A 14,848-nucleotide genomic window follows, 5' to 3' on the forward strand; every position below is an offset into this window, starting at 1 on the left:
TCCCCTGCATACCCTGCGCCAACCAACGATCGAGGACCCTTTTGACCCCTCCTTCATCATGATTGCTACTGGCAGAATCTGACTGTATCCTCTTCACCGCCAAAAGTCCCGCAATCCGAGCTCCGAAAGCTACCTAAAGCTACGGTCGATCGACCGGCGGGTATCCGTCCACTCCGTCTATTTTCTCACCCTAGGTGCCGTGCCGGAGCCGTCCAAGGTTCCTCCCACGTGTTTTAACGGCTGGGTTTGAGACAATTCGTCCTAACAATATTGAAGGATCTGTTGGGAATGAATCTGAGCATCTTCATGTGATAATGCTTAACATTCCACGATTTATTAGACTGGCCAAAGTCTCTTTCAGCTCTCATGATCTCGTGCCACCGATGATGCCACTCAGGTACAGCTGACTTCTGGCCATTCACAATGTTCAGTTCGGCTAGCATTGAAGCCAGGGCCAGCTCTGGCCACGAGGAAACATGTATTGTGGTCAGCCCTGTTGTTACACCGAACTGGCAGATACCTTGCTCCAAGGATGCTCGGAGCTGCAAGACTTGACTCGGTGAGCTCACCTCAGCTTCACCATACAGGTTGGATACCTATCGATCCCAAGGCGCAGCTTGATGATGCCGGGGGCCCTAATTCGATTATCATTCCATGTCATAGAGTTGGATTGTCTTTGATATAGCATTGCGTCAAGCAGTTATGTTCAGATAAGTATGCAACATTCATAAATCCCGTCTGCCATACCACTAACCATAGTGGCACAATTACCCAAACGCCAACCTCGCTTTTCCCAACCGTAGCACTCAACTTGTATACGACGATGCTTCAGCACTTGGGCTTGGGCTGGCACTCTTCATCAACAACGGGGGCGCTCCTCTCAGCCTCCGCCACCGATTACTCGTCTCGATGATGTTATTATCAAAGAGGAACCACCACCGCTCAAAGGCCACCTGCCCTAGCTCCCAGTTGGATGCGTCATACGGATCCTCGCCGTAAATGCGCACGCCTTCAGCGCTGTCCTCGATGTCATACGCAAAGTTCACCATGGCCAGCGGACCCTGCGCGCTGGGCGGCCGCAGCTCGTCCGGCAGCGACAAGATGGTGATGGCGCGCTCCCGCACGCCCGGCCACGGCAGCAGGTCAAACATGGGATGGTGAGGTATCATGAGCTGTGACGGCGTCGGTCTCCATGTTGCAGGAAGTTGGTCTGATGGTGTTGCGGTGCCTGTGTTGAAGGGCGAGATGCATTCAAGGCTCCAGAGGCCCGTCTTGCAGTTGAGGCGGTCCGCAATACGGACTACTGCCTTGAGGAGGGTGAGCTCGAGGATAGGGAGGTGATAGCTGTCAGGAAAGTTCCAGTCTGGCGAAGAAGAGGATGAAGAAGCAGCACCGAGCGAGGAGGACGTATCAAAGACAGACGGGAAACTTTCGGATCCGGTGAAGCCCATCGATAGTTCTGGCTGTGGCTGCGTCACCGTCTCACCGCCAGTGTTGTCATCCACCAAAAAGTCCGGGAGAGCACCCGTGTCCGGCAGTACGGATGTAAGCGTTACATCGGCAAGGGGATCCCACGGTGGGAGGCTGAGATCCAGGCCGGCCATGATATCGGAGCCCTGAGCCGTGACCGGGACGGTGATGATGGCACTCGGGATCGTGCCTCGTGTACTGCTTGGCACGGCCGGCATTTCAATAACCTCATCTGTGGTGGTCTCGGTTGCCTGAGTGTTGTGTGACTGCGGCTCTGCATTCTCGACAGAGTTGGCCTTGAGACGATTCAGGCGTTTTCTTTCACCTATGACTCTTATCAGAGACAAAGACCATCCAACTGTGCTCAGCAAACGTACGGTACCTGCGCTGTGCTAGCACATTCAGCACGCGTTTCCTTTCCGCGGCATCATCGTCGATGTGAGGTACTTCGAGTGGTGGTGGCTTCTTATACGCCCTTTGTCGTGTTCGCGGACGGTTTGTTGAAGAAGCGCCTGTCTCCATGATTCTAGGTTGATTTCACTCAAAAGATCTCTGTGACGTCCTCGAAAATCTTTGAATCGAATTATGAGCATGAAAGAGCAAAAGATTGCGAGCTCTGTCTTTCGCGATGTGCTGTAGTAGAGAAACGTTGTTGCTTTTCAACTATGATGGGCGACTTTGGCCCATCTCCACCCAGCATTACGCGTAAGAATAGCCTAGCCTGCGCACTGTAAAAGCATAACGGATAGTGGACACCTAGAAACAGCAGGCGTAAGACGTGGCGGCCGGGTATTTTCGATCTACTCCATGGTCTCGAGCGCCAAGCGGGCTGTGCGGGTCGTACTGTGTAAGGCTCCCACAATGTTGCTCCGTCCCAAGACTTGTCAGCCGCTCGTGGCGTCAACTTGTTGTGGCTTCTTCCCACAACAAAGATCTCTGCTAGACATCGTGGATAGGTAGTAAGTATCGAAGGTCGTTTATTCTTTAGTAATCCAATAGGTATCGCCTCATGATTCTGTCAAGCGTATTGTCAGCTCGATCTACATGCACAATCACGCCAAGGGAGGATGAATAGATAGATACCTTCAAGCTCACGGTTCAAAATGATCCATTTTTCTGTTCAAAAGAGTTTCAAGGAGTTTTGTTATTGCAGAAATTGTCAAGGGCGAGCCGCTCTCTTTGTATGCGTCGTTGGAAGCAGAGCTCTCGCTGGCATAACGCTGAAGCATAATGCCTGAGCAACGGGATATGTAGCCGATAGGGCAGCTGGAAAAGAAATGAGTCTTGGCAAACACAATAAACTGGAGCTCTGAAGTGAATTATTATCTGAAGGGAAGCGAACTGCATGGCGCGGAAATATGTGAATGGTCGTGGGAGGAGTTGGAGGCTTAGGCACAAGCCCATGCTCCCAGCAACAAAGAGCCCATAATGACCAGCTTATTAACCGACATCTTTGGTGACTTGTTTGCCGTCTCTGTCGGAGTTGATGATGCTGCAGTGTTATCCGCCTCTGCTTCTCCAGTCGTCGTAGCCTCCGCCGCTGACCCAGTCTCGCGAGCCGTCTTGGACTCATCCCCCTCCTTAGACGCCTCCGCCGTGGACTTTGATTCTTCTGCAGTCGTTGTCGCCGTCGTCAGGCAACCCTTAGACGACAGCTCCAAAGGGTACCCCGAGACCCAATCGTCTGCGTCAAACCCTAGGTCATAATACCCGGCGTCCTTGTATATCTTGTCCATGCCCGCCGTGATGATTGCCGGGACCGAACGAATAGAGACGTAGCACGTGTTCACTGCCGCCGACTTTGGGAACTCGGTGGCCTCGCCCTTAGCCGCCGTGACTGCGCTGCACCATCCGTACTGATCCGTGAGAATGTCTCTGCCCCCGTTGCCGAACCTGCAACCCCAGCGCGTGGTCGTACCATCCCAAGTTCGCTCGCCCAGCCATGAAGATCCCCCGATATGCGTGATGGTTTGCTCTGGAAAGTCGGATGTCTCGCATGTCGACGGGCAGGTGACGATGTACGTCGAGTGGCTCCTATCAGCGGCCACGACTGAGGCCTCGAGGGATACTGGGTGGTCGGTGTCGTACAGAAACATCGCGCGCAGCGAGGTGGAAGGCCACTCCGACCTGGGCAGTGAGGTGATGGCGGCCATGACGGCGATATCTTTCCAGATCGGGATTCTTTGCTTGCTGGATTATGTATGTACGGGAAGCTGCATCAAGGCATGTCGTGCAGCCGACGGGAGACCTTTTAATCAATAAGCCGACGAGATGGTCTCGACCTTTTGTGGTTCGGAGCGCGTGCTTGACCCCGGGGTTTTTGCTGCTGCGCCGTATTTGATTGCTGGGGTTAAATCGCTAGTAAATTATGTGGATTGGAAGTGAGTGCAATGCTTGGTTGAAGAGAGATACGGGGCAGATTAGTTACGTTTCATCAACAGTTTACCCGTCCAACAGTATGGAGTAGAGCCAACCAACACGGGTTGTTGATTTGCCAAGCTATGATGGACGTGCGGGAGAATTATGGTTATTTTACTACCTAGCGATAGCTTAGTTTTCAAAATTTTCAATCCACTTTCAAGTAGTGACTCTAAACAGACATGGCAGCAGTTATGGCAAAGTCCAAAGACAATCAGGTCCTCCTTGTTACAAATTGCCAAGACATGGTTGCAGGGTTACTTGGTTGTTGCAGAGATCAGTTAGTAGTTGCGTTAAGCGTGACACGCACTATACTAGTATCACCGGGATTCCCTACTCAAATCTAGACTCTAAATTGTCCGTATATGCTTCCCGTCACGAGGTCGCTCCCGTGAGTGCCGGAGAGCCATCTTGGCTGTGAGAGCATTTCCTATTTAGGCAATCGACCAGTGGGTCTCCGCCGCCGAGCTCCGGCACCAGCCCCGGGTGTCTCTGGCCAGCCATCGGCAACTGGACGGGGCTCGGAGAATTATTCAAGGGAAGCTCACTCATGATCAGCGCCCGGGGGTTGGGGAAAAATCGACGTCAAAGTAAGTCAGCATGTAAAACCCAAAAGACCGTCATGCTGCTTCGATGCCTACGTCAGGTTGGGACGATCAACCATGCGAGGTTGGGCGATCCAGCAAGGCCTCACGCCGTGTTGGTTGCAAAAGGCGTCTGCATTTGCATATGTCCTCATGAGAAAACGCAGCTCTGGCAAACCACGATGTTTTGCGAGCGGGCAGACTCATCCCGTGATGCAATGCGCGACGTGGGAGTCCGACGCAAAGGCTGCTACTCAACAGGCCGGTGGCCGGAGCAACAAAATCTGGCCCAGGCAGGCGGTTGAGCAGCAGACACGAGAGTCGCACAGGATATGCTGGTAAGACCGTTGTTGATTGTGTGTATCCAAGTTTAGCAACGCTGCGGCCGGCCGATCAGTCAACAGCCGATCAGCCAGTTTGCGACCAGTCAAACCTTGAGCTCTTCGGTCACTGAGCTGACAAGTCCAGCCCCAGCCAGAGCTTTCTCGAGGTCCAGTTTTGAAGCCCTTTCCTACCAATGATGTAAACCATATGCGAGTCGACGACATTCCTTGGATCTCCGCCCGACGAGCCGAATCACGGGATGACCGCAGTTCCGAGGCTGGCTGGAGGGGGAGCGGGTGATTCTCACCCAACACGGGATTGACAGCATCACCATGACGGCTTCCCATCGGTCAGAGTTGAAGCGACCCTTGGACTAGGCGAGGCGAGTGGGTTCGGGGTGCAGTAGCATCGCATTAGGCCATGGGCAATCACGAGGCTTTCCGCGTCATCCTGCGCATCGCTCCCCAAGCCCCATGGAAGGGAGAGCTAAGACAAACAAACTTCTGGTATAAGTAGGCTCGACCCGTGGCGTATTGGCTGCCGTTGAATCTCGGCAATCTCGCAAGAAAGAAATCATCTCAAGATTATAACCTGATCTTTTATAAATATTCTTGTTTTTATTCTTTCGCTTCATCCATCACAACCTTCATCATGAAATCAGCATTCACCTTGGCGGCCCTGTCGCTCTTTGCCTCGCAATGCCTCGCGGCCTCAGTCGACATGTGGTCTGCTCCCCTCAGCGCCCGGAGCGCAGCCAAATACGAGCCCATTGACCCTGAGGTGATCAAGTCTCGACTGGGCACTACGCCCGAGGAGAATGATCCAGAGCACAGGCACCCTGGAATGGTAGGATTCACTCAACAAACACTGTGTTGACTCGCATCGCTAACAGCGGTTCAGGTCTACTTTTGCCGTGAGGAAAACTGGGGACCTCCCTGCTTCGTCTACTACCCCGAGCTCGAGTACACATGCTCCGAGCTGGGACCAGAGCTCGCAGGCCATGTTGGATCCGTCTTTGTCGAGTCGGGTACCATCTGTCGAATGGCAACGTACGTGACCCTCTATTCGCATGTCGTTGTTGATAATTAACAAGGTTGCAGACTCAGCGCCCAGGACCGATGTTACCCGATCGAGTTCTTTGCCTGGCCAGAGACTCAGTTCGGCTGGCCCGACCTCTTCCAAAGGGAGAGCCCCGATGGCGAAGGCAAACTTGGTTATGAGACGACGCACTTTACATGCGCCGAGTGCACGAATTGCAACCGTAACCCACAGTAGACGACCAAGAAGCTGTCAAAGAGAAGAAGAGGAGGTAATTCATGAGAGACGACCAGGCATGGGATACACAATAGGAGGAACTAATACACCCTACACTTTTACTTAATGCATCCATAGGTAATTAATCGTCATACGTTATCATTCATGTTTTAATCCAAGCTCATCATGATCCCCCGCTTGGTGTTGTGGATATGGCCCACTCCATACCCCACCATCCCGCATTTTCCGTATATCACCAAATAGACGCCTCGGTGTCCAACGAATTGGATGGCTTCCGTAGCTCAGTTGGTTAGAGCGTCGTACTAATACTTCATACCGAGTAAATGGTAATGCGAAGGTCTCAGGTTCAAGCCCTGGCGGGAGCATCTCCCAATGCCCTCCAATTCCTCTTTTTTTGCCAGTTTCTGACGCTGGTTGTTGTGTCGTGATAATTCTTTTGGTGTTGAGGACTGAGATGGCGATTTGGAACGATAAGCAGGAGAGGACAAGACCTGCTTTCCTTTTTAGGTACCAGTTGGATCTCCTCCTTCCACGCCCCGCCCTCAGGCAGTTGCTCTCCGTCTGTCTTTGGCAGGTGTCCCTTCCTCTCCTGTCAACTCTTGTTTGTTATCTTCTGTGCTTCATCTACTGAGCCTCTTCCTTTTCTTTCCCTTCTGCAAGCCGCCATTTCATCTTACACTGCGTCTTCCAACGCACTCACCGGCATCGTCACATTGAATTATCACAGACGGCATCATCAACTTCGTCATGTTTCAAACCTTTACACTCCCCATCCGCTCCCACCCTTACCCTCGCCCGGCGGGGATCAGGAATGACTCCTGTGGCAGTCAGACCTACTCCAAGGCCAAGCTCAACCACACCGTGGCACGGAAGCGACCCTCCATCTTCCAGAGGCCACCGGACAACTCAGAAAACACCAGGCCTGCAGCATCCTAGCAGGATGATACGCCAAAGCCCTTGTTGCCATCAGTGTCTGTCGGTTCAAAGACAAGAGTCAAGTCAGACGGTTGTCTCCAACACAATGCCATGATGCCCCTGCATCCTCGCGGGTGCCTTCAAGAGGATGTGCAACCCCGGGAGATACTAGCAGACAAGCCTCCTATGTTGCCACCGGCAGAGTTGCTCGCCGACCAGGCCAGTCTTCTCCGACTGGTAAACGACAATCTCAAGCTCGTAAGGTCCGATTCATCGTCTTTTGATCGCAAGTTTGAACACGTACGAAGCACATCTTCGTCATACACAGAACAACCCCTGAATCCTTCCCGCATGCAGTCGCCAGTCTCGGATCTCGGAAACACCAAGTCCTGTCTGGGAGATCTGTCGCAGTACAGTCGTGCAAACGATCGCCTATCCAACCTTCGTTCATCCAGTTCTTCTGGTGGCCCAACGGCTACCACTGCCTATCAAGCTGCTGCAGACGCTGCTGCAGCTATGTTAGAATGGCACCGTCCCGTCACCTCGTATCATAAATACGAGTTAATGTCGAGCACAGAAGATTTGGTTCCAGATGACACGACAGAACGAAACAGCGGTGAATGCCAAAACAGCAAAAACTCGTCAAGCCAGACTATTCTCGCTCATGACACATCTCCGCTCAAGCGTGTAACCGCTAACACTCAACTTGACGGCGCTGCTGAAAAGCTCTACCAAGGCAGCCCGAAACCCTCAGTGCAACCTCCTCAGGCAGGGCCTAGAGTGATCAAGCGCAGCGCTTCCGGAATTTCCCTTCGGAGTTTGACGAGAGGCGTCAAGCGAACACGTCGTCAAGTCAAGAGGCTCGCTTCAAGCGCCTACCGCAGCAGCTCCCGTAAATTCGGTCGAGCTTGCAACAATATCAAGCGCCGACACGTGAAGCAGAGGAAGCAGTACTCTGCATGGAAGGCACTGCGTCGCAGACTCAAGCCAGGAGATGCCATCAAGGGCAAACCCGAAAAGGGATTTGCCTCGTTTTCAATGGAGCGAAGTCGACATGGACACGAGGAGTGGTGGAAAGTTGGTGTAAACAAGTATCAAGCTCCTTCATGGATGCGATTTGGGAAATGATTGAAGGAACAAGGGGAACATGGCCTTTTCGGCATATGATAGAGGTTTCAGAGTGGATTATCCAAGTATTAAAGGTATCAACAAGATACACATATCGACGTAGCCTAGTTAATATAGGTCCTTTATTTCTGTACCATTACCATTACGGTTGTTATCTGCAGCGTGCGGTTAAATAACGCTGGCTCGTATATATAATCTTAGCCATGTGAGAATAGAAGTCCTGACATTGGCAATATCATCTCACAACATGTACCTGAACGCAACTGCTGTTGTTTTTCGTCGTCCAGGGCCAACCAGACCTTCTTCCTCAACCTCATCCCCGTTGCCCCGTCTTTCCTCTTCGGCCTTGTCGAACTTACGGTTCTGGTATCTCAGGTAGAAACGAAGAACAAAGGCTAACATCGCGACTGTCAACATGGCAACCGCGCAGGTGCTCATACCAGGGGCGTAGAAGGGAGCATCTCGGTCTGGATAAAGACGGGTGCCCACGAGCGGACCACACTGGCCGATGAGCTGGAGAAGAGCAAATCCACCACCCTGACGACTCTCGCTGGACTGGTTGTTAATACTCCAAGCGATGATGAGGGTGACGACGTTGAAGAAGCCAATGGCGGCAGGATAGACAGCCATGTACCGAAGAAAGGCTGGTAGGTTTAGGGGTTTGGCCAGCGCGAGGACGGCGTAACCGCTCGCGGAGGCGAGAGCATGGAAGATGAGGGGCACTGTACGGGCTCGCAAGCGGTCCGACATGTGCGCGGTGAAGAGGACAATGACAAAGGCAGCCAGGTAAGGGGGTGCGCTGAGGGCCTGTGAGGTGAGGGTATCGTGGCCCATCTCGGTGAGGATCTTGGGGAGAAAGACTGGAAGGGAAGAGTAGGCCATATTTGTGAGAAAGAACATGGCGCTGGTGATCCAGGCGACTGGGTCACTGAACACGGCGAGCACATCGCGGGCCCGGAGGCCGGATGTCGGCTTGGAGGTTGCCTCTGTCGCCGCCGCGGGTTTCTCGTTGCGGAGACGGAGACGGGCGACCTTCTTCTCTCGCTTGGTTAGGTACGGCGCCGCCTGGGGAGAATCAGGGATGATGTTCCAGGCGGCGACGGCGGCGAGCACTGAAGGGAAACCCTCGACGATGAAGAGGAGACGCCAGGGGGCTATGGGGCTTAGCTGGGCGAACTTGACGATGACCCAGGCGAGGGTTGATGCGAAGCTCGTTGCCAGAGGAGCAGCTATAGGTCCTGTAAGTCTCTCATCTGTTATTCACTGAGGACGACATACCAGATATAAAGATGGCGGTCCGGAAAGCCAGTTCATCCCGCCTAAAGAAGAAACTAAGATAGAAAGGAATGCCAGTGAAGCCCGCCTCGCCGATGCCCAGCATCACCCTCAGGGCGATGAGCACCGGGTACGACGTGGCGACGGCCTGCAGGGACGCCGTGAGGCCCCAGGTCAGCACCACCATGGACACAAAGATGTGGGCGGGGATGAGCTTCCACAGGAGCGACATCCACTCAAAGGCAATGTACGAGATATAGAATGCCGTCAGCGCCCACTCGTACCAGTCGTCGCGCGGGGGGTCGGACTGGAGGTCCTCGTCCATGCCCGCTATGCGAGCGTTGCCGATATCTATAGCGATTGTAAGTATGTAGCATACATAAGGGGGAGAGATGCATACTCGACCGGTCGAGGAAGCTCAGCATGAAGAGCAGCGTAACAAAGAGGACCAGCCGGCGGTCAAACTTGCGCCGCACCGCGCGATCCTCGTCGGGAGTGTATAGCTGGAAACTCGCGACGGAGCCGGGGCTCAAGGCCCGCCGGCTGCCGCCCACGAGAGGATCATCGGCATCCGCGTCCGCGTCGGCATCCCATATCGCGCTGGCGCCGCCGCCTACACGGCGTCTATCGTCCCTCTCGCGCAGCTCATACGTCTCGCTCCCGCCAACGGCAGACCGGAGGTCCTCATCGTCGCTATCGTCGAGGGTAAACTCGGCACTCGTCTGGGCAAAGGACTCGGCGGCCCGGCCGGGTTCGGGGTGGGTCATGTCGAAATGGACGGAGGTTCGGGGTGTGTGTCAAAGGGGGGATCTAGGTCGTCGGACGGCCGAGGTGGAAAGTTTCGAGGAGGCAGCGAAAGATCAGATCAGGCGAGGACTGAGGGTGCGCGCCGTCCAATTCGGTTCATGGAGGATGCATCCTCGCCTGGCGTGAAGGGGGTTGAATGGGGATTGGGATCTACTGCGTTGTGGTTGGAGGAAGCTTGTTCTTTGAACGACGTCGCGACATGTCTTAGTTACACGTGACGCGGGACCCCTTATTAGAGGCCCATCGACAACTGAACCGTTACTAAATTAAAATCGATGGACAGATAACAGATAGGCTTTATTTAGGATAATTATCCTTGGGTGTTTTTGTCAATTGATGTTGCCAGCTTGCTCAAGATCATGATTGTTTTCCAAAAAAGAAGACATGATGTGCAATTATCTGCTTGTTTTCCAAACATTGACCCCTTTCCCACAATCGCTACCCACGCTTTTTGAGTTACAGTACATATTAAAACAACCCCCAACTCGCTCAGCTAAATACTACTGAGATGACTTTCCCTCACTTGCCCGCTTCTTGTTCAATGACTTCCACTTTGATTGTGCCCTTTCCGAAACAATCTTTTCAGTCCATCAGCTACTGAATGTCTTCGGCGCGCCTGACGAGGTTGTTGCTCGCCCTTAGGCTTGTGAACCTCCGTATGTTGTGTAGAAACGCTCACTTGTCGAGTCCCATACTGCGTTGGTGGTGGTGGCACTGGTGGCGCTCTACCCTCTCCATTCCCAAGTGGCGTGCGTTGAGGGCCCCTATCCCAGCCATGGTTGGACGCAGGAGACGGTCTGGGTTCCCAAACAGTCTCCTCATTCTCTAGCTCATCCACGAAACTCGACGTCTCGGCCTGGAACGCCATTCGTGCTGGCGGCGGCGCTCTGATAGTCGCCCCCGCCCCAGACGGCTCTCCTCGCTCTGACCTTGACATTGTTCCTATCTCCTCCTCCTGAACAGATCGTGCTTTTGGTGGTGTAGGCGGAGGAACCCGGATGACCTCTACTGGCTCAGGCGGTGGCGGCATATCAGGTATGGATGTCTCTTGTGGTCTACGAACTGGCGATGCTGGTGATGGTGATCGCAGCAACGGCTCAGTTGAATGGTCCACTGTGTGCGGATCTGGTGTCTCCTTTTGAACCAATGTTGGTGTTGTGAGGCGTGACGAAGGTCCAGACACAGTGTCTCTTTCCTGCGCCCCGTGTATCTCGGCCATTTCAAATGGGTCTGGTATTGGTGTCGACGGCGAAAGCGGCAAGGCTCCAGGCATTCGTGATATATCAGGAGTCGGCAGATCTTGTCTTGAGGGGTTCATCAACATCGGTGATGGGGTTCGAGACGGAACTACCTCCCCAGGCCTGGACAATGCTGAGCCTAGCAACCCCTGCCCAGCAGCTGGGTTCGGCGAGGTTGATAATGGTGTTTGTGGTTGAGCTTGTAGAGCACTGTGAAAGGATGACCCTAGGAGACCATGTGAGAGATCTGGAGATGGCGGAGATGGCGTTCGAGAATGTTGATTTTGAAAATAATCTAGGGGCTGTCTCGATGCTTGGGGAGGATAGGGCGACGTTGGCGAAGGTGTTTGAGAAGGTTGAATGTCTGCAGGATTTAATCCTCGCGCTACCCCTTGCTGTGGGGGGTTTGGTGAAGTTGGCGAGGGCGTCTCAGAATACCTGGTGTTTTGGGGTCTCTCTGGTGATCTTGGCCCTGGCGGAAGAGGGCTCGGCGAAGTCGGCGAAGGTGTTTGAGAAGCTCGAAGATAATGAGGATCAATGTGTGACTTTGTTGACACTGGCTGCAGAGGTTCTGGTGAAGACGGCGAGGGTGTCTGAGAAGCTCGTAAATCTTGACGGTTAACCAATGGTCTTACTGGCACTGGCTGAACAGGATTCGGTGAAGTCGGAGAGGGCGTCTGAGAGGGTCGAAGATCCTGAGGGTTGATCAATGACCTGGTAATTTCTAGCTGTGGAGGGCCCCGTGAAGTTGGTGAAGGGGTTCGTGATGGTTGAAGGTTATGGGGATTTATTAATGATCCTGTTGGGAGATTCCGCGAGGTCGGTGATGGTGTTCGTGATGGCTGAGGTTCTTGGGGTTTGACTAATGATCTTGTTATGCCCGGTGGCAGAGGGCTAGGCGAGGTTGGTGAGGGTGTTTGAGAAGACCGGAGGTCTTGGGGGTTGATAGGTGACCTTGATATCACTGGCTTTAAAGGGCTAGGGGAAGTTGGGGAGGGAGTTTCAGATGACCGAAGGTCTTGGGGATTAATAAGGGATCTTGTTTGTGAAGCCCCTAATGATGTTGGCGAAGTTGGTGAGGGTGTCCGTGATGGCTGGAGATCTTGAGCGTTTATCAACGGCCTTGTTGGCGGGTTCGGCGAAGTCGGCGATGGGGTTTGAGATGGGTGAAGAGCTTGAGGGTTGATTAATGGCCTTGTCACACTTGGCTGCGGCGAGTCGAGCGAGGTTGGTGACGTTGGCGAGGGCGTTCGAGATGACTGGGGATGTTTGAGGTTGATCAATGAGCTTTTCAGCCCTGGCTGTAAAGGTTTCGGCGAAAGTGGTGCAGGTATCAGAGAGGATTGGATCTCTGGAGGATCGTGCAATGACCTCGTAGCATTTGACATTGGAGGATTCGGTGAAGTTGGTGAGGGTGTTAGAGACAACCGAGTATCTTGGGCAGTATTCAACGGTCTGATCACCCCTGGCCGTGGAGGGTTTGGTGATGTAGGTGAAGGCGTCTGAGAAGATTGAAAGTCTCGGGGATCGTGTAACGATTCTGACCCCCCTTTCTGCGGTGCGGTTGGCGAAGACCTTCCAGAAGATGAACCATCATCAGAGTGTTGTAATCTCGATTCCAATAACTGTTGCCATGGCGAGCTTTGTGTCATCGGGGATGGCGTTTGATGAGGCTGGGTCTTCTCAGGTTCATATACCTCAGCCGGACCTCGACCTGTCTTTTCTTGTCTCACAGTAGCCGGAGACATTGGCGAAGGTGACCGAGATGGCATAATCTCTGCGTATGGATGTGAGCCTGAGTCTGGCAGCTCAGTATGCTGGGGGCTCGGTGTAGTCGACCACGCTGATAGAGATGGGTTGAGCTCCTCGGCTCTGATAGGCATGACAATGTCTGGTGCCTCCTCCCGCAAAGGAGTCCGCGCAGGTGACTGTGCCATCACGAACTCTTCAGGCTCCAGCAGCAAGCGGTCTCCATCGTGGTAGAGTCCCGACGCCGTCGATGTTGAATACCGTGATGAGACACTATCAAAGGTTCGAAGGAGTGGTATTTCGAGATCCGGCGTTAGTCTCGGCGGCGCGGCTGCATCTTCTTGTGACCACTGTGACGATGATGTTGTTGAAGTTGATAACCTCTGTGGAAGGGGCTCGCTGGGTTGGATAGGTTGGCGGATGTCTAGCCACTCCTGTTCGGGAGGTCTCGGTGTCGAGCGCCCTTCTTGTTCCTCTGGAATATCATCCAGCACTGTAAGAGTATCCTCTCCTTCGACACCATACTCAGATGTTGAATCTTGTTCGCTTTCTTCATCATCACTCCATCCCGGAAAGTCCCTGACCTCATCCCCACAAACAACGACATACCATCTCACCGGCTCCCCCTTCTGCAACTCATCTCTCAACTTCACAATCCACCCATCTTCACCTGCCATCTTCTCGTAGTACTTGGCCATTTCGCCCGCTACGTCCACGCTCAAGTCGACCCGTACCACATAATCCGCAACATAAGCGTACGGCCTGCACGGCGTCATGGTCTCCTCGGGGTCAAACTCCTCCAGCAATTTGACGGCAGACCATGAGTGCATGAGAACGCCATCATGCTCAGGTGGCACACGAGATGGTGGGAGCGAGAGGTCATCATCAAGGTGTTCATTATCCTTCTTGGCCTTGATGCTGACGCTGGCCTCCTGCTGTGGCGGTGCAACCTCAGGGAGAAAGTCGTATGAGGTGTAGAACTGAGAGACGATGGATGAAGAAGTCGCAGGTCCAATAATCCAATTTGAGGCGGCATCCTCGAGATCGTTGAGGATGACGTAAATGCGGATGGCCCGGCGATGCCATCGAAATCCGTGGCATAGATACGTGGGCATTGCGATAGAGGTTGCGATCGACGCTCTGAGGGCCCCAGGCTATCACGACACGGCCAATTGCCTCGCTAGGCTTCTCGTCGCAGGTCCTGTCTCGCCTGAATGAAAACCACGTTGATTGAATCTCACAGAGAAACCTCTGCAAAATCCAGAGCAGCCGCATTGACAGTCGAAATTGACGCGTCGTGTGCTGATGATAAGACCAAAGAGACTGAGTTGCATCGCATTCTTTCCCTCCAGAGTAATACCAATGGGTTGCTCCTGCCATGTGTAGGTCGGCGGAACGGGGGGAACAAGCCACAGGCAGCCTCACGAGCGAATGCCCGTCTTCGGAAGGCACGCCCCATCGTGCCAGGCACGTCAGGGCCAATCTCGTCCGCATGCGAACAAACAAGGGTCTCAGTTATTGACGCATCTGTTCAAGACCCAGAGACAATTTAATTCAACTTGTCGCCTACCGCCGATGAACGTGTTGCTATTATTGGTAACTTTTTCGAGTTTTGGTATCTTGTTTTGCTTGAGGGAGGGTTTTCCGTCAAAATGAGTATACATA

At 53.4% G+C, this 14,848-nt stretch overlaps 6 protein-coding genes and 1 non-coding gene across 7 annotated transcripts; 3 read left to right on the forward strand and 4 right to left on the reverse strand.

Annotated features, from left to right (window-relative positions):
• Nucleotides 1-806: 806 nt before the first annotated feature.
• On the reverse strand, nt 807-1,992 carry LRP88_13538 (bZIP transcription factor; the record flags this gene model as incomplete). The annotated part of the gene is made up of 2 exons (XM_083249900.1): nt 807-1,795; nt 1,848-1,992. 2 exons carry the CDS (start codon nt 1,990-1,992, stop codon nt 807-809), a joined length of 1,134 nt encoding a protein of 377 aa, XP_083094234.1.
• An 866-nt stretch (nt 1,993-2,858) lies between these two features.
• LRP88_13539 (uncharacterized protein) lies at nt 2,859-3,623 on the reverse strand (the record flags this gene model as incomplete). Its single annotated transcript, XM_083249901.1, has 1 exon — nt 2,859-3,623. One exon carries the CDS (start codon nt 3,621-3,623, stop codon nt 2,859-2,861), a length of 765 nt encoding a protein of 254 aa, XP_083094235.1.
• Nucleotides 3,624-5,447: 1,824 nt separating this feature from the next.
• Nucleotides 5,448-6,071, forward strand: LRP88_13540 (uncharacterized protein; the record flags this gene model as incomplete). The annotated part of the gene is made up of 3 exons (XM_083249902.1): nt 5,448-5,642; nt 5,697-5,845; nt 5,903-6,071. The coding sequence occupies 3 exons, from the start codon at nt 5,448-5,450 to the stop codon at nt 6,069-6,071; spliced, it is 513 nt and encodes a 170-aa protein (XP_083094236.1).
• Nucleotides 6,072-6,341: 270 nt separating this feature from the next.
• LRP88_13541 lies at nt 6,342-6,436 on the forward strand. Its single transcript has one exon. It is a non-coding gene; the product is annotated as a tRNA-Ile (tRNA).
• Nucleotides 6,437-7,100: 664 nt separating this feature from the next.
• LRP88_13542 (uncharacterized protein) lies at nt 7,101-8,114 on the forward strand (the record flags this gene model as incomplete). The annotated part of the gene is made up of 1 exon (XM_083249903.1): nt 7,101-8,114. The coding sequence occupies one exon, from the start codon at nt 7,101-7,103 to the stop codon at nt 8,112-8,114; it is 1,014 nt and encodes a 337-aa protein (XP_083094237.1).
• Nucleotides 8,115-8,354: 240 nt separating this feature from the next.
• LRP88_13543 (major facilitator superfamily domain-containing protein) lies at nt 8,355-10,156 on the reverse strand (the record flags this gene model as incomplete). The annotated part of the gene is made up of 3 exons (XM_083249904.1): nt 8,355-9,343; nt 9,393-9,740; nt 9,790-10,156. The coding sequence occupies 3 exons, from the start codon at nt 10,154-10,156 to the stop codon at nt 8,355-8,357; spliced, it is 1,704 nt and encodes a 567-aa protein (XP_083094238.1).
• Nucleotides 10,157-12,460: 2,304 nt separating this feature from the next.
• On the reverse strand, nt 12,461-14,298 carry LRP88_13544 (uncharacterized protein; the record flags this gene model as incomplete). The annotated part of the gene is made up of 2 exons (XM_083249905.1): nt 12,461-12,936; nt 13,143-14,298. 2 exons carry the CDS (start codon nt 14,296-14,298, stop codon nt 12,461-12,463), a joined length of 1,632 nt encoding a protein of 543 aa, XP_083094239.1.
• Nucleotides 14,299-14,848: the final 550 nt, after the last annotated feature.

Source organism: Fusarium phalaenopsidis (assembly GCF_050370095.1).
Source record: "Fusarium phalaenopsidis strain FUZ10S chromosome Unknown contig_32332, whole genome shotgun sequence".
Taxonomy (NCBI): Eukaryota; Fungi; Ascomycota; class Sordariomycetes; order Hypocreales; family Nectriaceae; genus Fusarium; species Fusarium phalaenopsidis.